The sequence below is a fragment of the Nomascus leucogenys genome, chromosome 9 (genome assembly GCF_006542625.1).
Source record: "Nomascus leucogenys isolate Asia chromosome 9, Asia_NLE_v1, whole genome shotgun sequence".
Taxonomy (NCBI): domain Eukaryota; kingdom Metazoa; phylum Chordata; class Mammalia; order Primates; family Hylobatidae; genus Nomascus; species Nomascus leucogenys.
Genome location: NC_044389.1, coordinates 92,357,008 through 92,371,915, shown reverse-complemented (window position 1 = coordinate 92,371,915; position 14,908 = coordinate 92,357,008). Strand labels below are relative to the sequence as shown.

The 14,908-nt window shown below is 40.5% G+C and overlaps 1 protein-coding gene across 4 annotated transcripts in view; it reads left to right on the top strand.

Annotated features, from left to right (window-relative positions):
* Positions 1–3,943: 3,943 nt before the first annotated feature.
* The window catches only part of ARMC3 (armadillo repeat containing 3), a 111,927-nt gene continuing 100,962 nt past the window's right edge, over positions 3,944–14,908 (top strand). The window contains exons 1-2 of one of the 4 annotated variants that reach the window (XM_030818466.1): positions 3,944–4,022; positions 8,009–8,057. Coding sequence is in view for 3 of the 4 variants with exons in the window: in XM_030818463.1 (XP_030674323.1) it covers positions 8,010–8,057 (48 nt within the window). In the remaining variant the exon portion in view is untranslated. The remainder of the gene's footprint in view (positions 4,023–8,008; positions 8,058–14,908) is intronic. The other 3 variants (XM_030818463.1, XM_030818464.1, XM_030818465.1) reach the window with 3 other exon arrangements.

Below are 14,908 nucleotides of genomic sequence, written 5' to 3'. Positions count from 1 at the left end.
GCCGGGCGTGGTGGCGGGCGCCTGTAGTCCCAGCTACTCAGAGAGGCTGAGGCAGGAGAATGGCATGAACCCGGGAGGCAGAGCTTGCAGTGAGCCGAGATTGCGCCACTGCACTCCAGCCTGGGCGACAGAGCGAGACTCCATCTCAAAAATAAATAAATAAATAAATAAAATAAATAAACATGATCTCCCGCACAAATTTGACTTACTCAGCAAAGACTAAGTCTATAAAACAAGAATGAAAGCAGTAGTTTTACTTATTTCATAAAAACACATCACAAGGGAACATCACACACCAGGGCCTGTCATGGGGTGGGGGGAGGCATAGCATTAGGAGATATACGTAATGTAAATGACGACTTAATGGGTGCAGCACACCAACATGGCACATGTATACAAATGTAACAAACCTGCACGTTGTGCACATGTACCCTAGAACTTACAGTATAATAAAAAAAAAATCACAACTTGTTGTAACACTATAATTTCAGGATGGGCTGGCATGATGTATTGGTGCAGAACATGGCTATAAAAGTCAAGCTGACCTTAGTTCAAGTCCTGTCTTTACCATTTACTAGTAGAGTGACCTTCTGCTAATCACCCTGTACTTCATTCAGACCTCACAGGATTACAGGGTAGATTTAATGGTGCGCTTTAACCACTTCATAATTGCCAGTCTCATAGTGAGTATTAAAAAAACTTTAGTTACTTGAAGAACATTTAGAAACAGCCTAGGTGGGGAGACATACATGTAAACAAATACATTACAATATCATGTGAAAATAACAAATAGAGCAAGTGTAAGGTACAGCTATAGCAACGAATGAGAAATGCTTCCCTCTGTCTGAAGAAGCTAATAAAGACTTTTTGGAGGAAATGATGACTAAGTTAAAATTTGAAAGATGAATAAGTGGTTTTCAGGCTGATTAGGGGAGTGAAGGGCACAAAATGTCATGGTGTACTTGGAGAATGCTGAGCAGTTTGCTATATTTTTGAACAATGACGGAAGCTATTGTAGTAGGAAGCAGTCAGTCAGAACAAGAAAGATATTGAGTGTCAATTTAAGAATCTTGTTGCATTTCATCATTTGTGTGTTAGAGCTGTTGGAGGCAGCAAGGACACAGACAAATTAAATTTGCATCTTAGAATGATTACTTTGATTGTCTTGGAGAAGATGAATTGAAGCTAGGACCAGTCTAGAGGATGGAAGACCTGCCAGAAGGCTTGTTAGATGAATTCAGGTAAAAGACAGTGACTTTCTGTACTTGGGCTATGGGAATGGAAAGGTGAGAATAAATTCAAGAAACTTTTAGGGGAATCCAACAATTAACTGTGTGAAAAGGAGAATAAGTCTAGGATGCCTGTCAGACTTGGTGGTCTGTTTGGGTAGACCACCTGTTGTTACCCCTAGATAAATGGAAAAACATGTCTATACTGGGAAAATGATGAGTTTAGGTGGGTAGTGTTGATGACTGAAGTGCCTGGGGGTATCCAGGTGGAACTGTGTAGCAAGTAGGATATATGGGTCTAGAGTTCAGTATCAGAGTCTGATGAGGAGCTACATATGTGCAATAGTTGAAGTCACAAATATAAATAAGATCACCTGGAAAAGCATATAGTGTGAAAAGAGAACAAGGGACAGATCCCTGGGAAATTTCAACATTTAAGATTCTGTAAAAAAACCACAAATGGGCATATATCCCTATAATCCCAGTTACTCAGGAAGCTGAGTCAGGAGGATTCCTTGAGGCCAGGAATTCAAGGCAAGCCTGGGCAACATAGACAGACCCTGTTGTATAGAAAAGATCTTAAATGATGGTCATAAAAGAAAGTAGGAGGAAGATCAAGAGCAAGTAGTATCAAGGAAACCAAGAAAAGAGTTTCAAGAATGAGGTGTCATTGAGTATTAATACAGCCGCAATGTCAAGCAAGATGAGCACTAAGAAGCATCCAATGGATATGGATAGTTTTAGTGCTGGGATGAAAACAGGTCACTATAGTCTGAAGAGTGAGTAGGAAGTTAAAAATGTGTAAGTATCTAATGCTGGCTACTTTTTTTGAAAAGTCATGACCAAGAAGAGAAAGAAAATAATAGGATAATGGTTAGAAGGAACAACAAGGGCCGGGCGCGGTGGCTCACGCCTGTAATCCCAGCACTTTGGGAGGCCGAGGCGGGTGGATCACGAGGTCAGGAGATTGAGACCATCCTGGCTAACACGGTGAAACCCCGTCTCTATTAAAAATACAAAAAAAAAATTAGCCGGGCGAGGTGGCGGGCGCCTGCAGTCCCAGCTACGCAGGAGGCTGAGGCAGGAGAATGGCGTGAACCCCAGGGGACGGAGCCTGCAGTGAGCCGAGATCGCGCCACTGCACTCCAGCCTGGGTGAAAGAGCGAGACTTCTTCTGAAAAAAAAAAAAAAAAAAAAAAAAAGAAGGAACAACAAGATCAAAGGGATTTTGTTTTTGCTTTTTAGATGAGGCATGGGAGGGGCTTCAACATAATTATATACCGACAGGAAAAAACGTGGAAGACAGGGAGAGGCTGAAAATACAGGAGTATATTATTCAAGGCCCAATCATATAACACTTGATGACGCTTATATCCTTGAAACTTCCTCCTTGGTTTCCTTGATACTACTTGGTCTTAATCCTTTTCCTACTTCTATGACCATTACTTAAGATGTTTTCTATACAGCAATCACACCGGATATTTGGCCATGGAAAACTGAATACAAATAATTGTTATAAAGCTGTTTATCAGGCAATTTAAACGGTGAGAAGAGAACATAAGATATATAAAAGTAGCAAGTATAAGAAGCATCTATCATTCTTAGGACTGGGAGACCAACAGGGGCCGGTAGGAGATGGAATTTGCAAAGTCTAAGAGGAGAGGGAGAGACTTTTCGCTAAAGGCAATCAAAAAGTATTTTATGACGATGGCATTTGAGCTGGGCTTAATTAAGTGGAAATGAAAGAATATTCCAGGTGTTGCACATGACCTGGGAAATAGAAGCTACTTTATAAATATTTGTTGAAAAATGAAGTGATGAACAGATGAGCAAAAAAGTTTAGAGAAAAGTGTGGAAAATTTGGGGAACAGTAAGTTTGGCTGGAGCTTGGATGGTGGAGATAGGTTGAAAATGTGGTTGCACAGATGGAATAGAGATGGAGCAGACGGTCTTAAATTCCAGGCCAATGTGTTGAAAATTTATCTTAGGAAGCCGCTGACATTTGAGTAGGGAAGTGACAAGACTGGAACGATGATTTCTGGAAGGCCGAATTGCCTGTGATATGTAGAAAGAACAGTAAGGAGAGAGGAACTGAAGTTATCAGCCAGAAGGCCAAAAAATGACGAGCTGGATTGAAGTCACAATAAGGATATGAGAAAGGGAACAAGCAGGAAACAAAATGTAAGCCGCCAAGAAGTGGCTGAAGTGATGACTGTGGTTGGGGGGCATGGGAGGAAGAAGGGAAATTGAAGCTCCTTCTGAGTCTAGGCAATTGGAAGAATGGCAGGAAGAGGAAAGAAAGAGGAAGAGAATGGGGCTTTGAAGGGCCATGAATTCTGTGGAAATGGATTGGACATCCTAGTGCAAGGAAATGTGGCAGTGCAGGTCTGCAGCTTAACGGAGCCTGGGCAGGTGGTGGCTGATGTGGGTTTCATCTGCACAGAGATTCTGGCTGACGCCTGTATTTGGAAGAATGCAAGAGTATTTGCGTATTTGAATCTACAGCCAGTCCTTGGGGCAGAAGCTGAGGCTGAACTGCCTCTTGATTTGCAGCTTCCACCGCCAGTTTCCATTCTCCCCTAAAGCACTAGATTCAGGTAATCGCGGACGCACTTGGCTCCTCCCGCAGTGACCGCTGCCCTCGGCGGGACAATGGGCGCCCTCGCAGCCCCGCGCGTTCCCAGGGCGCAGGCGCGGTGTGGCTTGGCGTCGCCTAGCAACGAGGCACAACAAGGGACTGGGGGTTCGTCTGCTGGGTTTGCGGAGCAGCTACTCGGCGGGATCTCCCGGCAGGTAAAGGTAACCCCGTGGGGTGGGGAGGCCCAAGGCAGAGGCCTGAGGAAAACCTGGGAAAGGAGAAGGTGCCACGTGGGCGCAGACTGCTGGGGTCAGTGAGGCAACACCTTGCTGGGCGTTGTTGGTTCCTGCCTCGCGCCCGCAGGGTTAGACGGGGCTTGGGGTAGGTTTCTTAAGCATCCTGCCACCTCCCATTCAACAGGTGACAAAACTGAGGCCCAGGAGGGGATCTGAGGTGAGATCAAGTCAGATTCCGTTACTTGACTGTGAGCAACTCAGAAGTGGCCTCGATTTCTCGAGCTCTCCTCCTCTTTAAATATTCTCAAAGCAGAACTCATTAGAAAATATTTAAAATCATAGGCTGAACGTTCACGAAGAACAAATACAAAGGACCAATCAACCTGTGAAAAAAAAAATGGCTCCAGTAGTCAAGAAGATGCATTTTTAGAGCAGAGTTGTTTGCATATCCAGTGCCCTGAAGTTTTCACCCAGTTAATTTACTGCTAGAGATTTTTTTTTATTATTATACTTTTAGGGTACATGTGCACAACGTGCAGGTTTGTTATATATGTATCCATGTGCCATGTTGGTGTGCTGCACCCATTAACTCGTCATTTAGCATTAGGTATATCTCCTAATGCTATCCCTCCCCCCTTCCCCCACCCCACAACAGTCCCCGGTGTGTGATGTTCTCCAACTGCTAGAGATTTATCCTAAAGAAATAGTTGGGGATACGGATGAAAATTTTATGCCCAAGGACGTTCTTTGCAGCCCTGTCCATATTTCCAGAAAATTAGAAAAAAAATTCAACAATCAGAGACTGGCTAGATAGCTAATGGATTTTAAAATATTTGAAATGGCATGTTATGCTAATCCACTGGAGATGATTGAAGCAATGAAGGGAAACTGAGACTTCATGAATTTATTTGTTAAGAATTTAGTAGGAATATGAACCCAGGAAGGGAAGGTGAAAGAAGGGGATAGAGATTGAGGCAGGATGGTAAAATCACTTTAGAAAAACACACAAAGCCAGGTGCGGTGTCTCACGCCTATAACCCCAGCACTTTGGGAGGCTGAGGCAGGTGGATCGCCTGAAGTCAGGAGTTCGAAACCACCCTGGTCAATGTGGGGAAACCCGTCTACTGAAAATACAAAAATTAGTGGAGCGTGGTGGCGGGTGCCTGTAATCCCAGCTACTCAGGAGGCTGAGGCAGGAGAATCACTTAAACCTGGGAGGTGGAGGTTGCAGTGAGCCAAGATCAGGCCACTCTTCAGCCTGGGTAACAGAGTGAGACTCTGTCTCAAAAAAGAGAAGAGAAGAGAAGAGAAGAGAAGAGAAGAGAAGAGAAGACAAATAGTATTGATCTCTCTGAGCTTATCTTTGGGTAATTTTTATTTTATTTGTTGTGCCCTTGTTTTCCAAATTCTCCACAGTGAAATGTATTACCCTTGTAAGGATCATCTTCATAGCTCATTGCCACTGACCTATGTCAGCTGTTCAGTCTCTCCTCCATTAACTGTCATACCCAATATGGTGATAAAGCACATAGGCTTTTTTGGGGGGGGGAGACAGAGTCTCACTCTGTCACCCAGGCTGGAGTGCAATGGCGTGATGTCAGCTTATTGCAACCTCTGCCTCCCGGCCTCAATTCTCCTGCCTCAGCCTCCCCAGTAGCTGGGACTACAGGCGCATGCCACTGCCACTCCAGGCTAATTTTTGTATTTTTAGTAAAGACAGAGTTTTGCCATGTTGTCCAGGCTGGTCTTGAACTCCTGACCTCAAGTGATCCACCCACCTCAGCCTCCCAAAGTGCTGGAATTACAGGAGTGAGTCACCACGCCAGGCCATGATAAAACACATAGGCTTTAAACTTCATTCTTTAGCTTAGGAGACGCTCTGTCATTGCAATACTGTCTGTGTAAGCTCTTCTAACCTCTGCACTATGCAATTGCTCAAAAACACTATCCTGAAGTAGGAAAAATTAGTTCCTAAGTGAAAATCAGATGATTTAAAACAACTTTATGCAGGTGTAATTAAATTGCTTCCTGAATATTATTCATAAGCAACTCTTTTATAAATCAAAGTCTGCTCTGTCTTGGAATTGGTTATAGAGTGCTATAAACTCTGTTTTTCCCTAGAGATTAATTGTAGGATAGATTCTCATTTGCCCAGAATAGTTTCTGCATGTCTGCCTGAAATATTGTAGGCATAAGGTCTAGGACCTGTTCACTTTTCAAGCACCTAAGGAAGATGTTTGAGATTTGAAAAAAAATGCTTATATTGGCTCTAAAATATGAAAAGAGAACTGAAAAATTAGTGTTAATTAAACGTTTTATTAATATAAATTTTTTATTACATTTGAAAACAATTTTCTCATTTTACAAGAATTTCCAGGTGTATGCACTGATTGCTGAGTAATTTCAAATACAAATTTCAAAAGTTTTTATGATGCAAATGACGTTTAATGGGTGATGCAGGCACATTTTAACATTTTAATATATTGGCTATAGTGTGAATAAGCTTGCCCAGGCCCTCAAAAGTCTTAAAAGTAGTATGGTCTGAAGTTAGAGACCTAGAATAAATGCCTTTCAGAAGTATCTAGGAGTTTCTATGAAGACGTGGCTTTTTAATGTATGTGATAAATTCTGGTCAGTGTCTCTAATGCTAGGAGTTACTTTTGACCCTTGACATACAATTTGAGCTAACCCTGACACTGACACTGTAGATTCTCCCCAAGGATTTTCTACTTCCTAGGATTTCTATTGAGACTATGGTGACTTCCTCAAGGCTATGATATACTGTTTAAGATTGCTCCTACTATATACCATTTAAGATGGCTCTGATGCTGAACATAATTCTACAAACTCTCATTGAAGAAAACTAGATAGATTTCCTGGGTTATTCTAATAGACATTAAGATCTTGAAAAGTTTTTTTTTTCTTTTTTTTTTGAGACAGTCTCACTCTGTTGCCCAGGCTGGAATGCAGTGGCACAATCTCGGCTCACTGCAGCCTCCACCTCCCGGGTTCAAGTGATTCTTGTGCCTCAGCCTCCTGAGTAGCTGGGACTACAATGCATGTGCCACCACACCTGGCTAATTTTTGTATTTTAGTAGAGACAAGATTTCACTATGTTGGCCAGGATGGTCTTGAACTCCTGACCTGGTGATTTGCCCACCTCAGCCTCCCAAAGAGCTGGGATTACAGGCATGAGCCACCTGCTCAGCCTGAGAAGTTCTTTGAACCTGGGCTGGGTTACTCCTCTGTGGTGTGTTAACTATGTATAAATTCCATTCCTTTCACTTTTTCCACACAGACATGGACATATGAGGACAAGTGGAAAGGAAGTAACCTCAGTTTCCCCAGAATGTATCTCTTCAGGTTTTTTAATTGTTTTACTGAGCTGTGGATTATATGAGAGAAAACATTTTGTTATCCAGGCAAAGGACACAAATGTTGATTCAAGACCTGGTAGATTTTGTATACCATTTATAAGATCATTACTCCTAGGAAAAATGGAGCTAATGAGGTTTATAAATATCAAATGCCAATTATGTACCAGACACTGTTGTAGGTGTTTGGGATAGATCAGTGCAAGATCTGCCTTTGTGGCACAAACATCCTTGCAGGTCTCAAAAGTAACTTGATGGGCTTAGTCTCTTAAGCCTATCATAAGCAAGCTATAAAAATGGTAAATGATTTCTTGTTATTTAAGTTATGCCACTAATATATTCACCTCCTTTCTAAACTGAAAGCCAGGACTAACGCTCAATGATCTTATCAATAAATTCCTTAAAATTGCAGAGTTTGAAATTGGGATGTAGGTGACATATTTGTACATATGTGATAATTTTTTTATGTATTGCATTGTGTTTTAGGAGGTAAAAATTTAAAGGAGAAAATAAACCTCCTCTCAAGGGTACAGGTAATTGAGAAATGCATGTGCAAATGTCACTTTAACCATATATTGCATCTTTTTCCAGGATGGGTAAAAAGATAAAGAAGGAAGTAGAGCCTCCTCCTAAGGATGTGGTAAGTTTCTGATTTGAATACTAGTAGCACTTTAACAACCAGTTATAAAAATAAATTGTTCACACAGTTTGGCATGTACCAGTATATACATGAATACGCGGTGGCAGAAGTCCAAAGTCTGACTAATGATAAGATTAGTCAGAGAAATCTAACATTATATAAACAAACATTTACAACATTGTCATCATATAATTAGCACAATTAGAGAGTAATTATTAGCTTTTCCAGTATGTAGATGGCATGTTTATAGCATAGTTAATGAATAAATAGTTTGGGTTGTTCTTTTAAATACTTACCATTTACATTTGCCAGCCTCTTATGTATGTTAATTAATCAAGTAAATTTTCAAAAATAACTGGAAGTTCTGTTATAACTATTAGATATGTATAGAAGGTTGTCTGGTGATGACCATTGCACGTGAGAAGTCCCTATCCTTTCCAGTTCTATCGAGAGACTAGCCTGGCATCATCATCTTTCTTCCAAATGCTAAGTAATTCATTCCCCACTGATAGCTCTTCTCTGTCTTTAAAAACAGGACTTTATCTTCTCTCTTTAAAGTTTATCAATTATTGAAAGGTTGTGTTAAAAGTGAAAAATGACCTTGGACAATTTTCAGTTTCGAAACTTATTTTGAAACAGACATTTGGTGTGATTTCCTTCAGATAAATCAGGAATAGAAAAGAAATCAGTGGAGTCCCCAGACTCACAGCAATTTCAAATTTGAAGGAAACTGGGCTAATGGCAGAAATCTGCCCCCCTGGGAGCTTTGTAGTTAAGATCCTGGGGGCCTTGAGCCAGCTCTGCCTCTTGCCAACTGTGTCATTGTGGCCAATTTGCCAAATTTGGCCAAGTTATTTCGGTTTTTCTTTAGCTCCTAAATGGGAATCATAATATCAAACTCGTTCCTGTTGTTGTATGAATTAAAACAAAATAAGTCACATAAAGGTCTTAGTGCCTGGCACGTAGCACTTGGAAAATAAGATCTATTATCAGGAGAATCCTCTGGACTCTGCTTCTGAGACACACACAAACACACACACACACACACACACACACACTTGCACCCCTGTGCAATCCACTAGGTATGATACTTCAATACAGTTGGGAACAAAATCTACAGAAGTGCCCATCTTCCCAGGTCCAGGCAGGATTTGCAGGGATATACATTGTGATCTCATTATGTTTCATCATTCTGGCTGCTTCTCTTAGGACATATTCCTAAAATGTTGCAGATTCTCTTATTTTTTTCATTGCATCCAAGGTTTGTATTACCCCCCTTTTTGCTACCAAATAGCATTAATGGCATCTTATTAGCAAAAACATATTCTGATTAAAATTAGAATTACAGGGCTAATAAACAATAGATGTATATGGCCAATACACTTTCTATAACTTCATAATGTCTTGCTGATATTGTCCTCTGGACTCCAATCCTTGGGGACACAATGGAGAACTTGAGAAACACAATCCTAGCATTAACAAAATAGAGCTCTTGCTTCCTCAGCTCCCAACAGCCTTGGAGGTAGCCAATGGCGAGTGTAACATTGACCAATGGTCCTTACTTTTCCCTGCCTTTCCCAGGGGACTTCTACTCTGACTATAAAACTGACAGAGTGTTGGGAGGCTGAGGTGGGCGGATCACGAGGTCGGGAGATCGGGACCATCCTGGCTAACATGGTGAAACTCCATCTCTACTAAAAATACAAAAAATTAGCCAGGTGTGGTGGTGGGCGCCTGTAGTCCCAGCTACTTGGGAGGCTGAGGCAGGAGAATGGCGTGAACCTGGGAGGCAGAGTTTGCAGTGAGCTGAGATCCCGCCACTGCACTTCAGTCTGGGCAACAGAGTGAGACTGCATCTCAAAAAACAAACAAACCAACCAACAAACAAACAAAAACTGACAGAGTGGTATTAAAATAATATCTAAGCCCTTTTCTAAAGTATTTGTTCTTATACTTCAAAGCAGTATGCCACAATTTACAGTATGTTAACCTGGAACTTGTTCCAGAATATACCTCTAAAGTCAATAAAGTTTTGTTGTACACATTGTAAATGAAAACCACATTTAAAGAGAAATATAACTACTTAAGAAAATAAACTTTTCTCTGTCAACTAATGGTACTTTGCTTCTTATATGTTTCCTAGAAATATTGTTTCCAAAGACTTTAATTTTTATCAGGCTTTCCTCTATAGTTTAAAATGAGTAATAAAGACAGCAAGAAAAGTGTTGGTATTAGGATTAGAACAAAAAGCTCCCTTTGCTTTTCTGAATATTCTCATTTGTTGTACCATTAATATATGCAGATATGGTACTGATTTACATTTCCTTCTCATAAAAGAGACACTAGCTAAGAAGACGCCTACATATGGAAAAGATACGGCTTGATCGACCAATACAACTATATTCTTCCTTTCCAAATCATTTCCATATCAGGCCAAAAGGTTGCTTGTGATGTGTTAATAAAAGGAAAATTTACTGTGGAATATTGCATAAAAGAATTCCTAATAGAAATGACTCTACTAGGCATGATTTAGTATAAGGCAAGATATTCAGTGTCTAAGAGTACCAGCTTTGGGGCTATCTCACCTGAGTTTGGGTCCTTACTCCATTATCCACTTATGCCCATCTATGAACTTGGGTGAACTTTCTAACCTCTGTGCACCACAGTGAGGATGTGATACTGCTTAATTCATTGGAATACCCACTCACATCAGTGAGGTAAGGTTAGATCAATGTAAGATGCTTAAAACAGTGCCTGGCATTAGGTAAGAGGTTGGTAGATGTTATTATTATTAATGATATAGTTGAGGGTGCTGTTCATCATTCTACAAAACTGAACAAGTTTGTATGAACTGTCAAAGGAGACAGGGAAGTCAGGGATGAGGCATGGAAGACCAGCTGGCCACTGAAGTCCCCTGAGGCCTGGTTCGTGGCCATCATGATTTATGGTCAGATCTTTGAGTTTGCAAGCATGGAAATTGTAGTCTTTTAATATTTCAGAGGTGATTGAGCTTCAGTGGATAAAGCCACAAGCTCTAAATTCCCGAGGGACTACGACCTGGCCCTGGAATCGTAATGATTAAGTATCAAGTTAACTGAACATTTATGTTAATGGGTCAGGACTTTCTTTCCTTAGTTAAATGCACACAGGAAGCTAAGCAGGGTGAGTACAGAATCAGAGCAATGGAAAGTAGTACAACATGCCCCCTCAGCTGCACAACCAAATCCAGTTCCTGGGAAGAGGGTGCGGTCTCCTGGGTTTTCCTGGACCTCCTTCATCAATCTCAGAACTCAACCTTTCATTCTTTGTCATAGACTGACAACACTACTACTATTATATTTTGCATATAATTTCACATAGAGAATGTACCTTCAAGGCCTACTGATAGCTCCATGGACCTCAGATTTAGAGCCCTCTCTCCTGACATCAGCAAACAGCACACAGTTAAGGCACTTTAAGGCCACAAGCATAAATAAATAAATAAATGGCCTGTGCTTGCCCTATTGGACAGCACAGAATCAGAACATTTTTATCATTGAAGATCTATTGGACAACACTATTCTAGACAGTATTATTCCTTAACAGAGACATAAAAATATTCTAGAAGCCTATGGCCACTCGAATTGACTGGGCTGAAAATTCAAAGCTTAGCCAAAATGCTTCCATTTACTTTCATTCTTTTTGTAAATAATTTTGTTTTATCATTTATTTTGCTATGTAAAGAAGTTATAAGGACTTCTTTTCCCATCTTTCTCCCTCCTGACAGTTAAACACTATGAATTAATAAAAAATATAAATTCATAAACAATATACATATATAAAACCATATGGATAATTTTCAGCTTGCTCACCTTACTCCAAAAGTTTGCTACTTTGATCAGGTTATAAAGTAAACTAAAAGGTATTTTAGCTACTTTCATTTTAATCTTTAGACATTTTAGCAAATCTTTCCTGATGTCTAGATATTCTCTACTGAAAGTTCCTATTAGATGAATGCTGTCTACCTCCTCCTGTTTATCTCTCTCTCTTTTCCTATACAATTAGTGTCTCATGATCTGGGACCACTGATGTGGTAAACATATTGAAATAGAAATTTTAAAAGCTTTTTATTTGTACTTATTGGCACCATAAAAATCACTCAGCTGTGATGATCTATTTTCGCTGAGGTCATCTTCATAATTTTGTATTTTTTTAAACCTGTGCTAAAACTACAGCCACTAGGCACACGTGGTTATTAAAATTTGAATTTATAATGATTAAAATTATTAATTTTAAAGGCCAGGTGCAGTGGGTCACAACTGTAATCCCAGCACTTTGGGAGGCTGAGGCGGGAGGATCGCTTGAAGCCAGGAGTTCAAGACCAGCCTGGGAAAAATAGCAAGACTTAAATGACGAGTTAATGGGTGCAGGAAATCAACATGGCACATGGATACATATGTAACAAACCTGCACATTGTGCACATGTACCCTAAAACCCTAAAGTATAATAAAAAATAAAAAAAAAATAGCAAGACTTTGTCTCTATTTTTTAAAAAAGAAGTTAAAAATTCAGATTCTCAGTCGCATTAGTTACATTTCAAGTGCTAAAGAACCACTTGTGGCCTGTGACTACCATATTGGATAGCACAAAATCAGAACATTTTCATTGCTGAAGTTCTGTTGGACGGCACTATTCTAGAAAGTATTATTCTTCAACAGAGACATAAAAATATCTCTAGAAGCCTATGCCACTCTAATTGACTGGGCTTAAAATTCAAAACTTAGCCAAAATGCTTCCATTTTCTTTCATTCTTTTTGTAAATAATTTTATCATTTATTTTGCACAGAGCATGAAATTATAATTTCTCAACGAGCTTGTTGGTGACTGACTTTCTCATGGGAAAGCAGATGGGATATGTAATGACAGCACAGTATTATTTATTTAGTCATGTGGCACTCTGTTATAGCTATCATTTATTCTCAGTGCCATTTTTAATAAAAAATTACTATAATGGTACAGGCTCTGTAGGAGAAACAAATGTCATGCCAAGTTTCTCTACTCTCTGCCAAACATTTGTATTTCTCCTTTGTCAGCCCATTGGATTGCAACTCTTACAGTCTCAAGCTTCCCTTTAAGTTTCTCATACCCCATATTATCTTTTTTTCTTTTTTGAGATAGGGTCTTGCTCTGTCTCCCAGGCTGGAGTGCAGTGGCACAATCATGGCTCACGGCAGCCTCCACCTCCCAGGCTCAAGTGATCCTCCCCGCTCAGCCTCTTGAGTAGCTGGGACTAAAGGTACACACTGCCATACCCGGCTAATTTTTATATGTTTTGTGGAGACAGGGTCACACTATGTTGCCCAGGCTGATCTCGAGCTCCTGGGCTCAAGAGGTCTTCCCACCTTGGCCTCCCAAGTGCTGTGATTACAAGCATGGCTCACTGCACCAGGTCTTTAAAATTAATTTTAACTATTATAGATTCACATTTAAATAACCAAGTGACTATTAAATGATATTTACTGAAGCTTATGTTTAATGTATTTTCGTGTACTCTACCTACTCCTCTGAGAGTTGTTCTTCTGTGGTGATCATGACATATCTGTCCTTAACCACAGTATCCTTATTCACACGCTTATATAATCAGCTTTAAAAATACAGAAACATGAGAGGTCTCTGGGGTGAAAGTTCCAACAGGGAAGGGAAATCTGTTTTGGATGTGGATTGGTGGAGAAGATGGCCAGCTGGGACGTAAGGGAAAGTGCCTTAAGTGGTGAAGATGATCTAAGGCTGTCGTTCTTAGAAGTTTGCAGGGCAATCAAGGAGACTTATGAAGGTAGGTTGAGATCTGTGGACACTCCTCCCTCTGAAATGTACTCCAAGTATTTTGCATATAATTTCACATAGAGAATGTACCTTCAAAGCCTACTGATAGCTCCATGGACCTCAGATTTAGAGCCCTCTCTCCTGACATCAGCAAACAGCACACAGTTAAGGCACTTTAAGGCCACAAGCATAGAAAAAGTTTCCAGGGGCACTTTAATACATTCCTTTACAGACATTTTCCAAGTACTACCATCACCCCAGTATTGTTCATAGGTGATGGAGACAGAGAAACAGCATGGTCCTTTGCCTAAAGAAATGTATTTATTTGCTGGACAAATATAGAGTGCCTACCGTATGCAAGCATTCTTCCACATCCTGGGCATAAAGATGGGGAGAAAGGAAGTTCAGGCCCCAAGGCAGCTTATATTATAATGGGAGAAACAGTCAATTAATAATAATATAATTCAGGTAGTGATACGATCAAAGAAGAAAAATAAAGTATGATATGGTAAGGAGTGTGATGGGGCCTTTTTAAATAGAATCTTGGTCAAGGCAGGCCTTCTTGGTGGGATCTCAACCAAAACACACTTAAATGAAATGAGGGGGTAATCTGTGCAAATATCTGGGAGGGGACCCCAGCCAGACCACAGTAACTAAAGCCTTACGCAGTGTGTTTGAGGAATGCCAGGAAGGTTGGTGTGACAGGAGATTAGTGAGCAAGGTGTAGGACGGGGTCACAAAGATGGTGAGATGGTGGCGACCACGTACGACATTAGGCTATGTTAAGCAAGTTGGATTTTTTCCTAATGTGCAAAAAGGAGAATTCGTTGGAAGGTGACAAAGAGAGGAGTAGTGACATCTGATTTATATTTAAAATGAAAAATAAGATCGTTCTAGCTACAATGTGGGAGAAACATGAAAATTGGAAGACCAGCTTGGAGGTTGTTACAGTAGTGCAGTTAAGATCTAATGGCAGCTTGGACCCAGGAAGTCACCGTGAAGAAGATGAGATGTGGCCAGAGTGAGGATGAGCTTTGAAGGTCGAGCT